The sequence below is a fragment of the Annulohypoxylon truncatum genome, assembly GCF_022578515.1.
Source record: "Annulohypoxylon truncatum strain CBS 140777 unplaced genomic scaffold F4807scaffold_10, whole genome shotgun sequence".
Lineage (NCBI taxonomy): Eukaryota > Fungi > Ascomycota > Sordariomycetes > Xylariales > Hypoxylaceae > Annulohypoxylon > Annulohypoxylon truncatum.
Genome location: NW_025953796.1, coordinates 541608 through 558415, shown reverse-complemented (window position 1 = coordinate 558415; position 16808 = coordinate 541608). Strand labels below are relative to the sequence as shown.

At 47.9% G+C, this 16808-nt stretch overlaps 5 protein-coding genes across 5 annotated transcripts; all 5 read right to left on the bottom strand.

Moving 5' to 3' along the window:
* Positions 1 to 683: 683 nt before the first annotated feature.
* On the bottom strand, positions 684 to 1553 carry F4807DRAFT_458854 (uncharacterized protein; the record flags this gene model as incomplete). Its single annotated transcript, XM_048001276.1, has 1 exon — positions 684 to 1553. One exon carries the CDS (start codon positions 1551 to 1553, stop codon positions 684 to 686), a length of 870 nt encoding a protein of 289 aa, XP_047855805.1.
* A 1065-nt stretch (positions 1554 to 2618) lies between these two features.
* F4807DRAFT_458853 (uncharacterized protein) lies at positions 2619 to 3119 on the bottom strand (the record flags this gene model as incomplete). The annotated part of the gene is made up of 1 exon (XM_048001275.1): positions 2619 to 3119. The coding sequence occupies one exon, from the start codon at positions 3117 to 3119 to the stop codon at positions 2619 to 2621; it is 501 nt and encodes a 166-aa protein (XP_047855804.1).
* Positions 3120 to 10191: 7072 nt separating this feature from the next.
* F4807DRAFT_466588 (uncharacterized protein) lies at positions 10192 to 12942 on the bottom strand. The gene is made up of 2 exons (XM_048002407.1): positions 11131 to 12942; positions 10192 to 10997 (listed from the first exon to the last, which is right to left on the bottom strand). Exons 1-2 carry the CDS (start codon positions 12663 to 12665, stop codon positions 10418 to 10420), a joined length of 2115 nt encoding a protein of 704 aa, XP_047855803.1. The 5' UTR covers positions 12666 to 12942; the 3' UTR covers positions 10192 to 10417.
* A 4-nt stretch (positions 12943 to 12946) lies between these two features.
* On the bottom strand, positions 12947 to 14393 carry F4807DRAFT_419661 (uncharacterized protein). The gene has a single exon (XM_047997432.1). The coding sequence runs from the start codon at positions 14055 to 14057 to the stop codon at positions 13221 to 13223; it is 837 nt and encodes a 278-aa protein (XP_047855802.1). The 5' UTR covers positions 14058 to 14393; the 3' UTR covers positions 12947 to 13220.
* A 1421-nt stretch (positions 14394 to 15814) lies between these two features.
* F4807DRAFT_458850 (phosphoglycerate mutase-like protein) lies at positions 15815 to 16665 on the bottom strand (the record flags this gene model as incomplete). The annotated part of the gene is made up of 2 exons (XM_048001274.1): positions 15815 to 16053; positions 16119 to 16665. 2 exons carry the CDS (start codon positions 16663 to 16665, stop codon positions 15815 to 15817), a joined length of 786 nt encoding a protein of 261 aa, XP_047855801.1.
* Positions 16666 to 16808: the final 143 nt, after the last annotated feature.

Here is a 16808-nt window from a genome sequence, read left to right as displayed (position 1 = left end):
CGTAGCCCCTATTGGCCCGATGGTTTGCAGATTGAGGCGATCCATAAACCCCATGCCGTAGATCAACGTCATGGGCGAATATCAATTCAAAAACCAGTTATATCGTTACGTAGGTAAGCTTGATCATCTTGGTGGATGCAGGTTTTTATCGAAAAGTTTGAGTACCTACAGTTTTCATTTCAAACTCGTTTCATGTTCGTATTGGCCAGGCGACTCAGGGTACTTACCAGATTCCATTCATAATTTGGACTGCAAGTGCATCAACGCAAAGGAGGGTTCATGCTCAGATACTTGAAGCGTAGAACATAGAACGTAGAAAGTCTGTCGAGATTACAAGATCAATTCTTGTTATGATTGAGTCCTCAGATAGTAGAACAATATTATGACGGACCTCCTAATACTAGCAGGTACCTAAATAGGGGCTCTAGCTTATGTATCTTAGGTAATTTTTACCTGGACACGCTCTCATGGGTAGAAGGATGATATCAGGCTGTACCGATATCAGAAAGGTCTTTTCAACTGAGATTGCGTATGGCGTTACCGCGGGGTGGGGGGACCAAGGAGAAGAAGAACGACATTGTTGCGCGAGGAGCTCTAAACTCTCTCGTCTAGAGACCACGGCATACATACAGGAAAATTCCTTTCTCTAAGTACTCCGCCCTATCGCCAGCTAGCAACAAGTCTCAACCAGCCCTCCTGACTCCATAGCTCCTAATCTCAACAGCCGGCCTAGGTAGTCTTCTATACCGCTCGCCATATCCAGGTCCAACATATCTATGATAATCAACATCAATGACGACCTTGGCCGTTACAGGTCCATTGCGTAAAATCATACTGCCAGAGAGCCACTGCTGGAAGTGAGGGTTATTCGCTGCCGAGCCGGGGGACCCCCTTGATATACCGTATAAAGTATCCCATTCAATGAATCCGTATTTGTCCCGGGGTTTGTTCGTGGTTACAGGATGGTTAGGTTGAACAACGAAGTATAAGCGCTTGATTGATTTGAACTCCCGTAAACGAAGTTTTAGCAGTGACAGGTGGCCTTGATGCATCGTGATCGCAAGGTTCTGGACGTAGTCGTAATTATCCCTGAGGAAACATATAGCAGCTCTCTCATCGGAGCTCGCACAATAGATGAGATCCTCGCTCCAATCCAAACGTGGGGGGTAAGAGGTCGGTAGCTTTATCTTCTTCGCTATGCAATATGCCTCCCTACTGATGTTTAGAGGGAGGTGGTAGCACAGTTCATTGGTGCTGGCCAGGAAAGTAGAAATTGGTATATCCGTCCGATAAGCCATTGTTCTGGCCCATATTCTATCACTTGATCCCTTCGGGCCACCCCAATCAAGAAGGACATGGATATGAGGAGGGTTTTCATAAAAAATGTCAAGGAAGTAGATACGCCAAACCATGGCACGCAGCTCGGGTGGAAGTTCTTTAAAGTAGGAGAAACCGAAACTGTAGGTGCTCCGTAGTGTCGTGGTGCCCTGTAGCACTGTCACCTCGTCCGTCTGTGTCATCTTATCCATCGTGTGAGGAGGACGACGATTCATTGTGAGGATAGAGTGGATGGTATGAGTTTATGTTTCCAGATAGGAGATTGGGAAACTTTCTTGATAGTTCTGAGAGGAACATGGTCCTTTTTCGAGTTATTTACCCCTTATATAGGTATCTATCCAAGATTATTTATCGTGAATACGAGCTTAAGAGAAGTATAACAGGTGCAATCCTAAGGTTGAAACTCTCAGGTCTGTTCATTATCTGGTAGTTCAGCTGGCCTAAGGACTATCAAAGTTCTTTCATTAAACACGTTTCTCGAATTCGGAATATGACGGTATCATTGTGAATAGTGCTTTTTGATCAGTCACTTTTCCGAACCCCTTTACAATTTCTTTACCCACTTACATTAGGAAGCCGCCACGAAACGCATCTAGACACATGCGGAATCGCCAGCACTTTTTTGTTCTAGTAGTTTTCTCAAAGCAAAGTTCTAGGTGATCATATCCATACTCCTTAGTGGCACAATAACATCTTGTGAAGTGGTTGTTTGCTGTGAGGCCTAATGGAGGGTAGATTAACTTAACAATCAATCATTATTATTACAGGAATATGATACTGAAGTCTCCGGAATGGTTGTTTTCAATTTGATGAAATAGCAAAGACTTTGAGTGTTAATGAACTTCTTTACCTATGTGCCTCTTCACTTAGATCTCTGCGGGCGGGTTTATTAACACACTTACATTCCTTGTAGCTTTGATAATGGGGATCATTAGAATAACTTCAAAGTTTATTGCTTTTATTAATCGAAAAGGAAATAGGACAGACTGTATCTAAAATAATATTGTTCGGATTTGAGCACGAATCATGCTAACGTTGAAACAGGTAGGTGTTTAATACGAATAGATTAAGTGAGCAGGCTTACCCTTGATATTAACACATAAGTGAAATGCTAAGAAGCACATTGGTTTCTCAGCAAATGCTTTTCTATACGCAGAACTAATTCCTATGTATACCATATCCTCATATACCGACATCCATCAACCGCTACGCTGGCCTACGCTTGCTATGTCCACATCAATACACAACGTTCATCCAATCGTTTCTCTCATAAATTCGTCTCAAGCACCGCCAATCCGCTGGGCTTCCTCATCTGCTTCCTTGTCAATTTCATCCACCTCGTCCTTGCTAAATGCCTGGCTGAACTTAACCCAGGGACCGTGGACCAACCCTGTGCCTGCGCCGACCAAGATCCCTAAGCCGGTAGTGGGGATGGCGACTAAGCCGCTGACCAAGGACCCGACTGTCATGCCGAGTCCGCCAGCAATGCCAGCCCCTATACCGGCGCCGGCAGCACCTCCTTGCATCCAGCCAGACTCGAGCCGCTTCGCCGTCTTCAGCAGCTTGGCGGCATTCCTGTCGATCTTGCGAGCCTGGAACTTCAGATCCTCGGCGATTGCAGGGTCCTCGGCTTCGTCGGCTTGCTTGTGGAGTCGGACGGACTCCTCTTGCAGCTTCTTAGACTCCTCGATGCGTGTCGTGATCTCCTCTAGGAGCTTCTCCTTAGTCGTCGGCCTCTTCGGCTGGTCCCCCTTGTCTTGCTGCCCATTGGCTTCCGCCATAGTCGACCTGGGCAGTCCCACGTCGTGAAGTCGAGTTACAACTGTGAATAGGGGGCCTTTAAGGGGTGGAGCATCAGCCTCATCTGTTTAGGGAAGGTTCCTCTTTTGGAAATAGGGTTCCAGTTATTGTGATGTGGCTTGATAAGGTTGAGGCTCCATCGATGAGGAAGAACGTTGTCTTGCATGTGGAGATAGCGAGAAGGTCAGAAAAAAAGTTGTGGCGCTCTATGACGTCGTGCAGAATCACTAGTTGCACAAAAACTTGCAAGACTCAGCGATCTATTGCTCTTAGGTAATCGCCGAATGACTGCATTGGTTGTTACAAGTCTGCAACCTTATTATCTCAAAAGAATAAATAGTTTGAGGTGGGCATACGAAGACCAATTGGACCAGTTGAGGCTAACTGGTTCTACTCATCTCGTAAGATCGATCTGAGCTTCATCACGCACATACAGTACGCAGTAATAGACACACATGATAGAATGATGTCAGCCGCTAGACAGTTGTTACCAGATCAACTATAATAAGGGGTTTAGAGAAACAGCATATGACGAAAGATTCAAAGTTCCCCAGACTTGTGACCTGCAACTGCCGCCGCTACTGTGTTAGGTAACGTAGGAATGACCCAATCATAGTCATTATGTAATGATATGTTATGTACATAAGATGAAGGACTTACTAATCCCCGCCAATCATTTAATTCTCCATATCTCCATGAAACAGCATAAAACGGAGTATAAGTTATACCCGATTAATGACACACCGCATTGACGACTTAAATCGATCATTTGACTTGCTTTGAAACTAATAATAGCCCCATATATACTGGAACGGTTCAAACCTTTTTGGCCAATGACCAATTGGGCGGGACCGTCATCTTAATTACTGTCATCCTTTTTTTATTCCGTACCTCATGGCCTTACTAAGAACTGCGACATCACCGTCGCGTTGGGTTCTCAACTGAGCAACCCGATCCCGTGACTGTTTCGAGCTCCAGATCTTCCCAAGGTCTTAACCATTGAAGACTTCTGGGAGCCTCTGAACCGTAGTTCGCATGAGCTTGGGTTATTAGTCATTTGATTGTGGAGATGTAGTTCATGTACATGGCTACCTTGGACCTTGGTACGGATCGATGTCAACTGGTACGTTCATTTCCTTAGTGTCCAGACGTTTATCCCCCCTGTTTTGATTTTATTGTATTTTATTTTATTATTTTTCTCGGGAATACTCCCGTATGTACTATCGTATTCTGTATACTTCATCGATCATCAACGGGTTGATATCCCGATCAGATATCACACAATCATCACACACCTCTCGAGGCACACACGCATAGAGGATTTGCCAACATTCCATCACATAACGTCGGTGTCTCTTTTTGTATCTTATTGCATCGTCTTAACTAACAATTATATATGAAGCAAAATTTTCATCACTCCTTTGCCAATAACGAGCTTGCTATAAACAAATCCTAAACAACAAGCAAACAACCACGAAATAGTTACCAACGGAGTGAACTCCGGTGAGATCAGGATGCGATCCCATTGTCATGGTTCTGGGAGGGCTGGGGGTGAGATATCCTAGCCACGCTAATATGGACCATGTACCCACCGAAGAAGGTACAGAATAAACCCATCGATGGCCAGGAATAAAATGAAATAAAAAAGAATAAAATATTCTCGATAAAAAATAAACTATCGAGAATATTCGATGACACCACTGTCCCCCGTCTCACGCACGGTCTCTTCATGGGCACTCCTAACCCATATCTCTGTACTTGGGACGACTGGGTTGCTGTATCCTGTTTTGCCCTGGGGGGACGAGGGCTGGACATTGAAATGACACCAACGGGCTCTCAGACGTCCCTGTTAGTGAACCCGCGAGGCGGGTGAGCTTCCGGCGACAAGGCCTTGCGCGATAGTCGAACTTGTCAAAATCCGGCCAATTTCTTTAATCCGCGCACATTTCCTAATCCGAACCTTGGACCCGTTGGCCATGACCTGCGCCATCCTCCTTGTAGAAGAAGGCTAGACGAAGCGACCGACGCTTAGCTTAGCCGACGAGCCTGACGCGCAAACATACCTTCTAGAAGGAAATTCGAAGCGTTCGGCGCTGCTTCTGACACTTTGACGGGAACGTATTTTCGCCGAAATCTTTCGTTTCGCCAGGCGGAGTAGTGCTTGATCCCACCAACCACGACTCCTCCCACACGCCCCTGAAACCCTCGTCATAGCGATCATGTGGAGTTCCCATTTAAAGCTGTTCACTATCTCTGTAGACACCATGCCGAAAGCAGATTCACTCGCATGAAGCCTTGGAGGACTTCGTGTTCTAGAGCACCGACTACCCTATGCTCCATGATTCTTATCGCGCCGCCCATGAAGTCATATCAAACTAAGGGACTATGCTCGATCAGGCGCCTTCCCCAGGTTTGCAATTACGGGGAAGACACCGGACGCAAGTCCGGTACTCTAGCAACTCAGCGATACTGCTCGGTAGTGCCGCACTATGTAATCTCCCATGGTGTTTCGTCTCTCCGTCATAATTAGCGACAAATATTAGAACAATCGACCCAGGGCCTTGGATTTGGTTGTGCCTGTCGATGCCCAAGGGGGCTCTGGTGGATATCACCAGCCCTATTCAGCGATCCCAATCGCGCGGCACCGGCTCGTACACTACTGGAGAGAAGTGTAAATAATGGAGAATGTTAGTCTCGGGGCCCTTGACAAGACGACATGTTCGGTTAAATCAAGAGCCCTACTACACTATGTGCGGCGTAGATGACGAATTCCACTCTGTTGGGTATGCGTATCGTCAAGTCAATATTAGTTACAAGCTGTAATGTAAACCATAGCTGGGTGAGGCCAAGATTAAGTGTCCACTTCCCTTACCTAGTACCTTTCATAATAGTGTTGAAGTCCAATCGAAAGGTAACCATCGCTAAGGCTCTAATCCTTACAGTGATACCGAGTAAATGGTCCTCCTATTCAATAGCATGCCTTGGGCTCGTTCACGTGGACATGAATCCCCATGTCGATCTGTGAGGTTATTTCACATGAATACTGAAAAAATAACCGCGAGATAAATTCGAATAAATTCATTTAATTGTTTTTTATTATTGAAACGTGAAAAAACCACCCCTGTGCATTCGAATTTAAAGTGAAAATAAGCGTTATCTCCCTGTCAGGGCCATCATCCTGCGAAGACACCAACATTAGGCCCTCGCATGGATTGTGTATACCAAATTTATCCTTCTACGTAATACAGAAGCAAAATCAAACTAAAGTCATCCTCAACGGCAGTTTGGTAGCTATATAAAACACTGACTTATGCCAACTAACGCTTCATTGCTGTTAGCACGGCCAATAATGGACAATGATTTACAAACATGCATATATATAGTACATGTGTGGTAGTATGGCAGCAAAACGTGTCTGCATTGAGACATAATAAGAGCCCGCGGGATCTACCTAGTTAGTAATCGACTACGGCAATGTGAGACCTTCGCTGGAATCCTTCTACGAACGAAAGAAGCAAAAGGGAATGAAACACACCATGATGAATTATGCAGGGACCAACAAAACAGTAACTCCGATGGAACCAACCCATGTGGCATTATCGTGTGCAAGGATTTCCAACTAAGGACTCAAGTGGCCAATGAATTGCATTATTTTTTACCCCCGGTTCGAGTCTAACTCGTGTCTCGCTCGGTGAGAGGCGTGACTGGCTTGAATCAGTCACCTCTTTCCGGAAGGGGAAGGTGAATAAGCTTCTCCCTGCCTAATTCGTAACCTCATGAACCCTTGACCATAAGATGGGTGACCCCCAAATGGAAACCCCCCCCATCCACTGCCATCCTGGAGGGTTCACGTTTTGCTTTTGGGGTTCCTGTCAGACTGTCAGAAGCTTAAGTAGGGGCCAAGCCAATGAGATCGCAGCCTCTTCCCGTCCCGCCCTACGGATATTACCGTACCATCACTGCGTGACACAGCGTGATGGCGCGACGACGGGTTGGGGGATATGGGGGTCGAGCGGGAAGATGGGACCTCGTCATCCCGCGCAGGATTTCGATAACTCGATTCTGTATTGTAATAATATGGAAGGATAAGAGTCGGTGTGTTGGTTAGTAAGGTAAAAGAGAGAGAGAGAGCCGTAGGAGCCATCCATGAATGTCAGCCATGCATGAAAAGTCGACGGCTTAACAAATCAACTGACCATTTATCCCGCTAACACCCTAAGCAGCACCCTAAACATTCCAAATTGACACGCATACCGAGGCTTACCTAACTTTGAGTTGCTCTAGCGAGAGGCACATGCGGCGCACATGTAAGTATGTCGCAACGAGTACACATGTATGCTCCTCCCTCGGTCCCGTAGTATTCTTATCGCCTTTTAGCTCCACGGAATACTGCATTTGGCGGACGCTATTCTATTGCCAGTCACCTGATTGGCTTTCGCTGCATGTTCCTGTCCGCCTCCCCAGATTTGCGTCGGCATTTGCGTAGTACGTACACGTGTAAGGGGGGCCAATAAGGACTGCGCCGTTCCAGTGGGGACGACTGAATTCGCTACACCTTGCAGCTCTGCGAAACGCGTTTGGCACATTGAGACATTGGGTCGCCCTTCCTAGCCTGCCTATCAATACATGCACTGGGCAGGCCGGTTGTACTATTGCATGATGTAGCTACTTCTGCGATGGAGAAATGGATATGTATGTAGATATGTATTACATAGGAGGCTGACGCCTTTACCGCACATTCACCACTCGCGTATCTTCCATCGCGAACGCCACCGCCGTCCGCGTGGATTGCGTGGATTGCTTACCTACATACTGCGCGCCAATACACTAATTCCTCAGCCAATGCTGACCGACGAACACACCGGTGTTGGCAAAGGATCTCGCATACGAACGCCGCACGCCCTAGGCAACGCCGACGGCTCGGGCCAGCGCCACCAGATCGAAGATCGAATTTCCTCTTTTTCATAGGCCACCAACAAGTTACACAGTATCCGCATATATCTAGATTTCGTCTATCTCTCTTGCACCTCCTGCTTGGGAATATCGCCAAAATGGGAGCGGAGTCGTGCACCCGCAAATTCTGATAGAATTCGCATGTAGTGTATGTAAGCGATGGAGTCGTCGTCCCGGCCCTGTGAATAAGAGTCCATAATTTAACAATACCCGAACCCAAGACGTTGGGCTCGATGGGCGCTGGGGGAAGGGCCGATACGCTATGGATTTCGTTAGATGCTGGAACAAGTCGCCAGGGCCACGTCCTCGGGCTCGCTAAGAGCTTAAGTCGGTGCCAGGACGACGGGTGTTGGGTATCCGCGCCTCCTTCGCCGCTTCGCTTGCGATGCCCTACTACACTATTAACCTAGGTACGCCGTTCTATGGTCGAACATCTGTATATGGTGGGTAAGAAGTTAATCAGCATTATATTATCGCCAATCTCCCTTCACCCGTCCCGTAACGCCGGTGGAGATTCTTCTTTCTACTTGGGATGTGTAAAACATGGGAAAAAGGCGAAGAAGCATAGACGTAAATTTGTAGCGTTGGTCGGCTATCGATGATCAAAAACGGAAAGAGGCTCGCGAACGAGAGTGCCCTGTTTCTTGCCCTAAAATGGTACCCGGTGCAGGCAAAAAGTTCCCGGTCATAAATGATGTCGTGATTATTTCTTGTTCGTGAACCAGGGGGACTGGGGGAAGGGGGCAGGGTCAGGGGAATTCCGTTTGCGGCTCCGCCAGTAATGCGACGCTGGGTTCCAGGCGGAAGGAAACAGGATGCATCCGCGAGGTTTTGGACAGGGGATGGGTGATTCCCCGTTCGAACCAGGGAACGGTAGTTGATAAATGATAAATGGAGAAACAGGCTCGTTTGGGAAATCAAGAATCAGGAAAAGACCCCGTCCACAGCACCCGAATGCTGGCGAGGCTGGTCCCAAGGCCGTGGCTTGGGACAAAGGTTCGCATGGACTCTGGAGAACGCTGGAATATGATGTGTCGTTGTCGCTTCAGGGATAATTGGAGAGTACATACAAGGGTTCACAATACAGCAATTCAACGATGTAAAGTACCGACGCAGAGGCACCGGGATAGGTGGAGACGAACGAGATATACAGGGACTATCAAATAAAATAATCTTTTTTTTTTAATATTTTATTATATTTATTCTTTTATTCTCAAGTTCGAGAGAATAAAATAAAATAACATATTGCGATAACATTCCTTGGTATACCCTCCGTGCGGCAAAGGCGATCCCGAGTGGCACCGAGTTGTCACATTACCAAAACTCTTGCCTGCCGGCTTCGATGCTTCGCTTCGAGGCAAACAACGCATATCATTCTCTAATATGAGGCTACGTTACCGTGGCCGAACCGAACCCTCATAACGGCAAGTTGCCGCCGTGCGATGTGTCTTCAGTAAGAGTCGTGAGCGATATGATGCTGCTTAAGGCTGGAGATGAAACATTGTGCTCAGATGATGACGATGTAGCAAAATATATTCCAATGAAATGAAGAAGCTCCATGTGGTGAATAAATGCTTGAATAAATATTGTGCTAATGATCATCGCGTATTAAGCGCCATCGTAGCATCTGCCGACTTGCGTTAAGCGCTTAAGGCTGCTCGGCGCTTAGCATTCTACCTATTTATTAGATGTTATATCGGAGTTGACTGGGTACCTACTTGCTCGACAATGGAGGCTATCCAGTATCCATCATGAGGAAAGAGGTCTCTGGTATCTCTAGTCACCTATTACCATTGGATACCTATGGACACTGCCAGGTAGACCTTACGTACGAGGTCTACGAGGGTCGATAACCAACCTATTTACGTACCTAGCTTAGTTCTAAGTCTGCTATTATACGGAGGTCCATTGGGGAAAGGGGTCACTTAAAAGATTACCTGCGTACGACAATATAACCTCCATAGCGCTTAATCAAAACAATTAGAATCATTTGCAGATAAACTCGAACTTACATAGGTAAAATACTAGCTGAAATCCTCCCCAAGTAGGAAAAGGGGCACGAGTTCAACTAGATAGAATCATGATCAAATGCCATAAGGGTGTTAGGGGTAAAACGTATCATTAGCAGTCGTATATACGGGCGTCTGTGTGAATAGCCAGAGACAATATTAATCGTGGAAGCTGCTGACAGAGTTTGACCCGAGACTAGCTCAACAGCTCTAGGCCTTATTCCGCAGCACATAGAACAGACCTCATCATCACCTTCAAATCATCAGTACAAACACAGACACAGATACAATCTCCGCCAAACTCACACAGCCATCCCCTACACCCACCGCCCCTTAGCCCCCTCACTCCCCCCAACACGCCTAAACTTCCTCTTATCCTTCCGACTCATCACCCCCTTATCCCTCGTCCCCTTCCCGCCCTCCCAGAACCCCCTGCCCCTCTTACCCACCACGCCCCTCCCACAAAACCCGCACGTATCGACCGCGTACCGCTGCTCCCTGCTACACCAGCCGCAAACCATCCTCTCGGCCCTTTCCTGCGCGTGGTCCGCCGCCTCCGCCGCGTCGTGGCACCGGTCGCACGCGTACGTCTTCCCGCAGCACGAGAAGCGGAACCAGCGGTACGAGCGCCTGTAATGCGCGCACGTGCCGCGCCCCGGCAGCGGTTCGCCGGGGCGCAGGCCCAGACGCTCCCCCCCTTCCTCTGCGCGGTGTCTGTGTGCTGATGTAGGTGGCGGTGGCGCGGCCCCGGGAGTGATGGCGAGGAATTTGACGGTCGGGATCGAGAAGGTGAAGCGCGCGTGGCAGTGACGGCATATGTTGGTGATGTCCTCGCGGTGGATGGCGAGGAGCTGGTGGCTGGGCTGCGAGCAGTGGCCGCAGGTGGGGATGAAGGTACTGGTTACGCGCGTGTTAGAATATAGATTCTGTAAGTAAGCCCCTACCCCCTATCTTCTTACGTAATGTCCGCGGCAAGAAGTGGGTAAACGGCGAAAGGAAAGGTGAGGAAAAGGGGAAGAGGGGAACACACCTAGGCAACATATCATTAACAGTGCAGCCTGCCACGTCGATGAACCCGGCTCTAGCAGAGTTCTGATGCACCAGCTCCGGGCGGAATCTGTACGCCAACGGCGCCCTGCATTTCGTACAGCTGCCTCTCTGTTCTACGTTCGGCTTCAGGTGAGCCGCCACGTTCAGCGTCTTGCATCGCAGACACTTGACGTGGAGGCCCAGCTCCGCTATCTCGAGGAAGTCGACGCGGGACAATTCGACGTTGGGGAACGATATCGCGGTGCCCTTCTCGACGTGCTCTTCGCCGGGCGGGAAGACCAGGTCGTTGCTTTGGGTCTGGTCTCCCGTGTCGACGGCCGCGCCGCCGTCGGACTCGTCCCCCGAGTCCCAGTAATCGCTGTCGGAGTCCTCTGACTCCTCAGCAGTGTTTCCGACGTCCCATTCGGGAGGGCGGGGGATGACGCGGATGTGGCTTTTCTCATCATCGATGGTTGGCGGAACTGCCTCCTTTTGGCCCGTACCCTTAGCTGCACCATTAACCGACTGGTTCTCATAGAGACGAGCAAAGTTGGGTGTAAATCCGACGCCGCATTCCTTAGCAATCAAGTGCATAGAACACGCGAAGTGATTTAAATGCGTCGTCAAAGCAAAATGCTTCTGTTGAGCGGCCCTCTTCGTGAACTCTTCCTCCAGGGGCTCTGCGTCTTCCGAGCTGATATTGTTGATGAGTATCTTAGGTGGTTGTAAGGGATAGAGTAAGGGAACGATTAACTGGACTGTTTGTATATGTCTTAATCGATGGGGCATCTCTTCCGGTTGACTTGGTCGTAGACGTAACGTATAAACCACACCATCTGCAGACTTCTTGTAGAAAGGCACTTGGCGCATTCGTGCCTCAAGTCGTCTGGTGTCTTCGGCGCGTCTTGCCCTTGCCTCCGCAATCTGTTCCTCTGTAAAACGTTCCTCTGGCACATAGGGCTTACGAGGCGCCGGTGCTGGTTTTGGCAACGTCTTAATTGCTGAAACAGAAGTCTCGCCTAACTTGGTTGCTAAATTATCAAGATGCCGCGTGTCTTTGAAGGATACCATGGTTAAAGTCTCAGCCTTTCGCTCGGAAAGGAATGCTTCGAGGTTTTTGTCCAAAGCATTAGTCAAGGCTAGAAGAGTAAAGCCTTGATTATCTCTAACGAGCCCATCCCATCCCTTCTCGATGTTGACGGCGAATCCGCGAGGGATATCCTTGTTCTTGACTTGCAGGACAGGAAGTTTCTCTGGATAAGATGCTGGAACCCGGAGTTCGCATGCTAGATGATTCAACTCAAAAGGAAAATCCGGATCTGATGGTTTGAGTTTAAAGAAGAGATTTGTTGTGCCGTCTTGTAGCGTATTTTGGGTAGGAGAGTAACGCTTCTTCATTTGATCCAGTTGATACCTTCGCGGGTCTTGGGTTTGAGATTCTGGAGTTGGTCTTGATACAACATTACCAGTAGGGGGGCTGGCTACAGCCTGGCGACCATCAATGGTCCCTTCAGGGATATCTTTCGTTGAAATCATGATAAAAGGAGTTTTATCACGTAAGAAAAAAGGGAGGTTTGTCAAGGGGAACAATCTTCAACTAGCAGAATGAGCCTCAGCAAGCAGCTCACCAAGTCTGAAGAAGTAATGTGAAAGAGAGAAAGATATTCATACATTTAAATCGGAAGGGATATGTGAGGCATCTGTATATTTGTTTATGTATCTAGCTACTTGAGGCCGATGACCCAACCCAAAATTGACGGCTTCATTGTAGCTTCGGAGAAAGGTGTAGAGTACAAATACGAAGACTTTCTGTGATTCGTCGCCACTCTCGTTCTCCAGTCCGGTTCCATCCCTGGTCCGTGCACCAGAATGCTAACAGTTACATAATCGTCTTCTTAGGGAATAACTGAAATAGATTCCAACGTACCGGCTTTCACATTAGGTCAGCCCTTCGTCTGCGAATACTCTTCTACTCCTCCGGCCCATCTTAAAGCCATATAACTCCGTAAAGCTACAAATCTGCATCATGGCACTGAGGCTCATATGCTATGAAGATTGCCATGAATTATTGACTCCTAGTCGAATGAGGCATTAAAAGTGGTAACACTCATCCGCAACGGGAATCAATGTGTTGTAGAGCGACACGTCCCATTTGTCTACAACATATGCCGTTACGCTGAAGTTGAAATCTGAGCGAAGCTCGAATCCGCTGTTGCATGTGACATTCCTCAGCGAAAGCATATGATCAGCCTTCCTGACATGCGACTGGCTTTTCGCAACGTTGATCTCGTTTATGAACTGTGGTTTCGCTGCGACCCCGCCCGTGACGTTGAAGAGGCCATTCAATATATCAAGGGACAGCTCGACGGAGAAATCGACATATGGAGATACATGACCCGAAGCAGCCTTCTGGGTGCTCACGGACGACGTGAGACGTGGTCCCCAACCGACGGCTCGCGAATTGGCATTGTTCAGGAAGTCCACATGCACATGGCCATCTGGTATTGACACTGTAATATTGCTACTGTGTACCACAGGACCGGTAGAACCAACATCGGCGCCAATAACCCAATGAAGTGCTGGCATGAGACTGAAAATACCGGGAATATTGATCGCGCTCGGCAGGAATGTCCCAGGAGTGAAGGCAAAATTGCTGTTGTCTACAGGCCCTGTGAGGTTGAAAGTCATAGCCAAGTTTCCGAAGAAAGCTGCATCTATGTTAAAATAGAGACTCTGAAGTTGTTGAGTGGGAACATTGAAATCGAAATGGCCACGAATTACAGCGGCGTCGCTCAGATAACCACCATTGGCCACAGTAGAGAAGTTCGGCTCCTCTGCGAATATTACCGTCCCAGAAGGAATTGAGAAGTTGGAAGCAATGTTGAGCCCAGGTTCGTCAAACGTGATGTTTCCATCATTATCCACCATCGATTCCTCTAAATGGGCGAAATCGACCCCTATTAACACTTTGAGCCGGTATTAGTACAAACAACAATGTTAACCTCTCGTGTCATATGAAACTTACTTGCTATGCTAGCCAAGGTTGTCTTCTGTGCCTGAGCCTTTACAGTCATGGAGTCGTTGTCCCAGCTAAGACCGGTGACCTGGTAGATTCCCCTCTCGCTCCAAGCATCGCAATTACCCAAGTGGTTCGTGATGAGATAAAACTTGCCGTCGCTTGGCCATGCCGAGGTGGCATGCTCAAATGCGTCTGTAGTATGGAATGTGACCGTCACCATGTTGCGAGTACAGAAAACACTGGACACCGCACCGATCGCCTCAAGAAGTACTGTAGGTTGGTTGGCTTGTAGGTTAACGGTGACGCTGCTGAGGGGGTCCATAGGGACGTCCAAGCCGTCTATGCCATAGTCAAGGCTGACGTTGGTAGATGGTACAATGTTAGCAAGCTCTGTCTTGTCATAGCTGGGAGCTAGAACTGGGTGCAGGTCGAAATCATTCCATGTAGAGACGACGGTAGCAGCCAAGGAGGCAAAGCATCCCAAATATGATGTCGATCTCATGATTGCCGTGTTGCTTGCCAAAATATCAAGGCGTAGTAGCGAGCGAAAGAAAGGAATGTGTTTTAATGGAGTGAAAGACGATCAAAAGTGAGAGGCCTCAGCAGAAAATGGCAGATATCCTCAAGTCATTTGCTGTGTTTCTGTTTGATGAAGTTCAAATTGTTGTAGGTGTGAAGATCGAGAACAGAGATTCTCGGGCTAGTGACTTGGATCTTAATATTGATGGTCGGCTCCTTCCGTGCCTCCTATGAAGACTCTGTACGTATATGAAACAAACTCTGAGCAGAGGGTTGGCTGTTATCAACCTGCGAGAACTTGAATTCATTAAGTAATTAGGTTACGCACTTTGAGCTTCTCTTACTTGCCACTTCTTCATATGGTAACTTCGCCTTCTCAATACAGAACAGATTTCAACTTAAGTCGAACCAATTACTGAGGTAGTTGCCTCGTAGCCAACGTTAGTCGAGTGTAAGTAGGAGCTAGAGATGTATTGCTACGGTATGATGGATATTTGATCCGATACAATCCGGTATTGGAAACTACACCCGCTTGTAAAAGGGCAGCTACTTACCTAGTAGGCATGTAATGAGTTGAAGAATCATTAAATTTAGGTAGGGACGAGATCATTAACAGCAACTGCGAGGGGATCATGTGGAAACTATGCTCACATTTGAGTTGGCAAGGGAGTTATTCAGGAGCGCTAATAGATCGCGACTGACAGATGGTCGATAATCGATTCAATCGATTGATGTTCAATAGATACGTACCTTCAATGTTATCACAATAAACACCTTCCAGTTAAAAGGGAGGGGTGATATTTAACTTCCCCAGGGTCAATGGCCTGCGTATTCGCGAGAATCCAATTTGCGACATTCGATTATCCCTTTAACTTATATCCGATGCTATCATTTACGCTGCATAGTTGTTGTTACTAGAAAGAGCTTGGAGCAATTCCAGAGTATAGGTATTGAATAGGGGTAAGCTACCTAGGTACCTATGTAGGTATGTAATACAGAATTAAAAAGACTTGGGTGCTGAACAGGTAGGTACATAACTCTACCTATGATTGGCAAAGTTTTAATAGGCCAATATTTCCATCCTCTACTCTGTTAAGCAGTGAACAATCCCTATGAGGTAAGGCTTTTCATCTCTTATCCCAATCTCTTAGTCGCTCACAGCTTCCTCGGATTTGGTTGCCTTATTATCTTCATCTTGGGTCAACTCGTCAACAAGAGCCTGGAAAGCTTGTCGTATCTGAACCTGCTCTGTCGCGGTGAGAGGGATTGCGCTTCCCCGCCGGCGGCGCCAGCTTGGTTGGGTCTCCTTCAGGGACGCCTCAGGGTCTTGGCCGGTTGGATCCTCGAACTCATATGAACGAAGTTCGGTGTTCTCCCAGCCGGTACCTGCCTGTCGTTAGTAGCTGATCTCGATACAATATCTGACAAAGAGGGATGAACAAGTCGCATACCTTTCTCCAGCTTAACGCCATCCCAATCCCGCGTCAAGAAATGAAGAATACCACCGTGAGTGACGAGAACAATCTGCGCATCTTCTCCGGCCTTGTTCGCCAAGTCTCGGAGCCATAACCTAGCCTCCCGCGACCTCGCCTCGAGGTTGGCTGGAGTGGGATAGTATTTGCTTCCGCTCGACTTGTCGTTCCAACCTTTCTGGACCAGATGCAAGTCTACCAGATCGCCAAACTCCCCCTGAAGTTTCTCGGGCTCCGAGCCAACATCGCAGGGCAAGGTTGAGATTTCTTGAGCATCTGGCAGAGCGATCACCTTCTTACCGGACTTTACTACCGGGTCGAAAGAGCGCAGGCAAGTCCACAGCGTCCGCCGAATAGGGGAAGCGACGAGGTGGGTTATTTTATCGTGAGCATCAAACTTCTTGCAAAGCTCCTCGCACTGAGTGATACCCAGAGGAGTCAAGTCTGGATCCGATAGTTGCTGGTTTTCCACGCTGAGATTGTGAAAACCCTGAGCGTGTCGGACGAGATGGATGATTGGTGCCATTGCTGCGAAGGGGTTGAGTAATGTACTAGAGAACCTTGATGACAACTTGGCGAGGAGAAAAGGACTGATGTTGAGAGGTATATATCTATTTTCGTTCCATTAGTGTTTGAACTATCTATTTGTCAAAGTGCCTGTTCCTTAGA

Excerpts from the sequence above, each read along its gene's own strand:
- F4807DRAFT_466588 (XM_048002407.1), bottom strand. The coding sequence starts at position 12,665 with ATGATTTCAACGAAAGATATCCCTGAAGGGACCATTGATGGTCGCCAG. Across the intron at positions 10,998-11,130 it reads GTTAATGATATGTTGCCTAG|TACCTTCATCCCCACCTGCG; the intron begins GTGTGTTCCCCT and ends GCGCGTAACCAG.
- F4807DRAFT_419661 (XM_047997432.1), bottom strand. The coding sequence starts at position 14,057 with ATGGTGGATAATGATGGAAACATCACGTTTGACGAACCTGGGCTCAAC.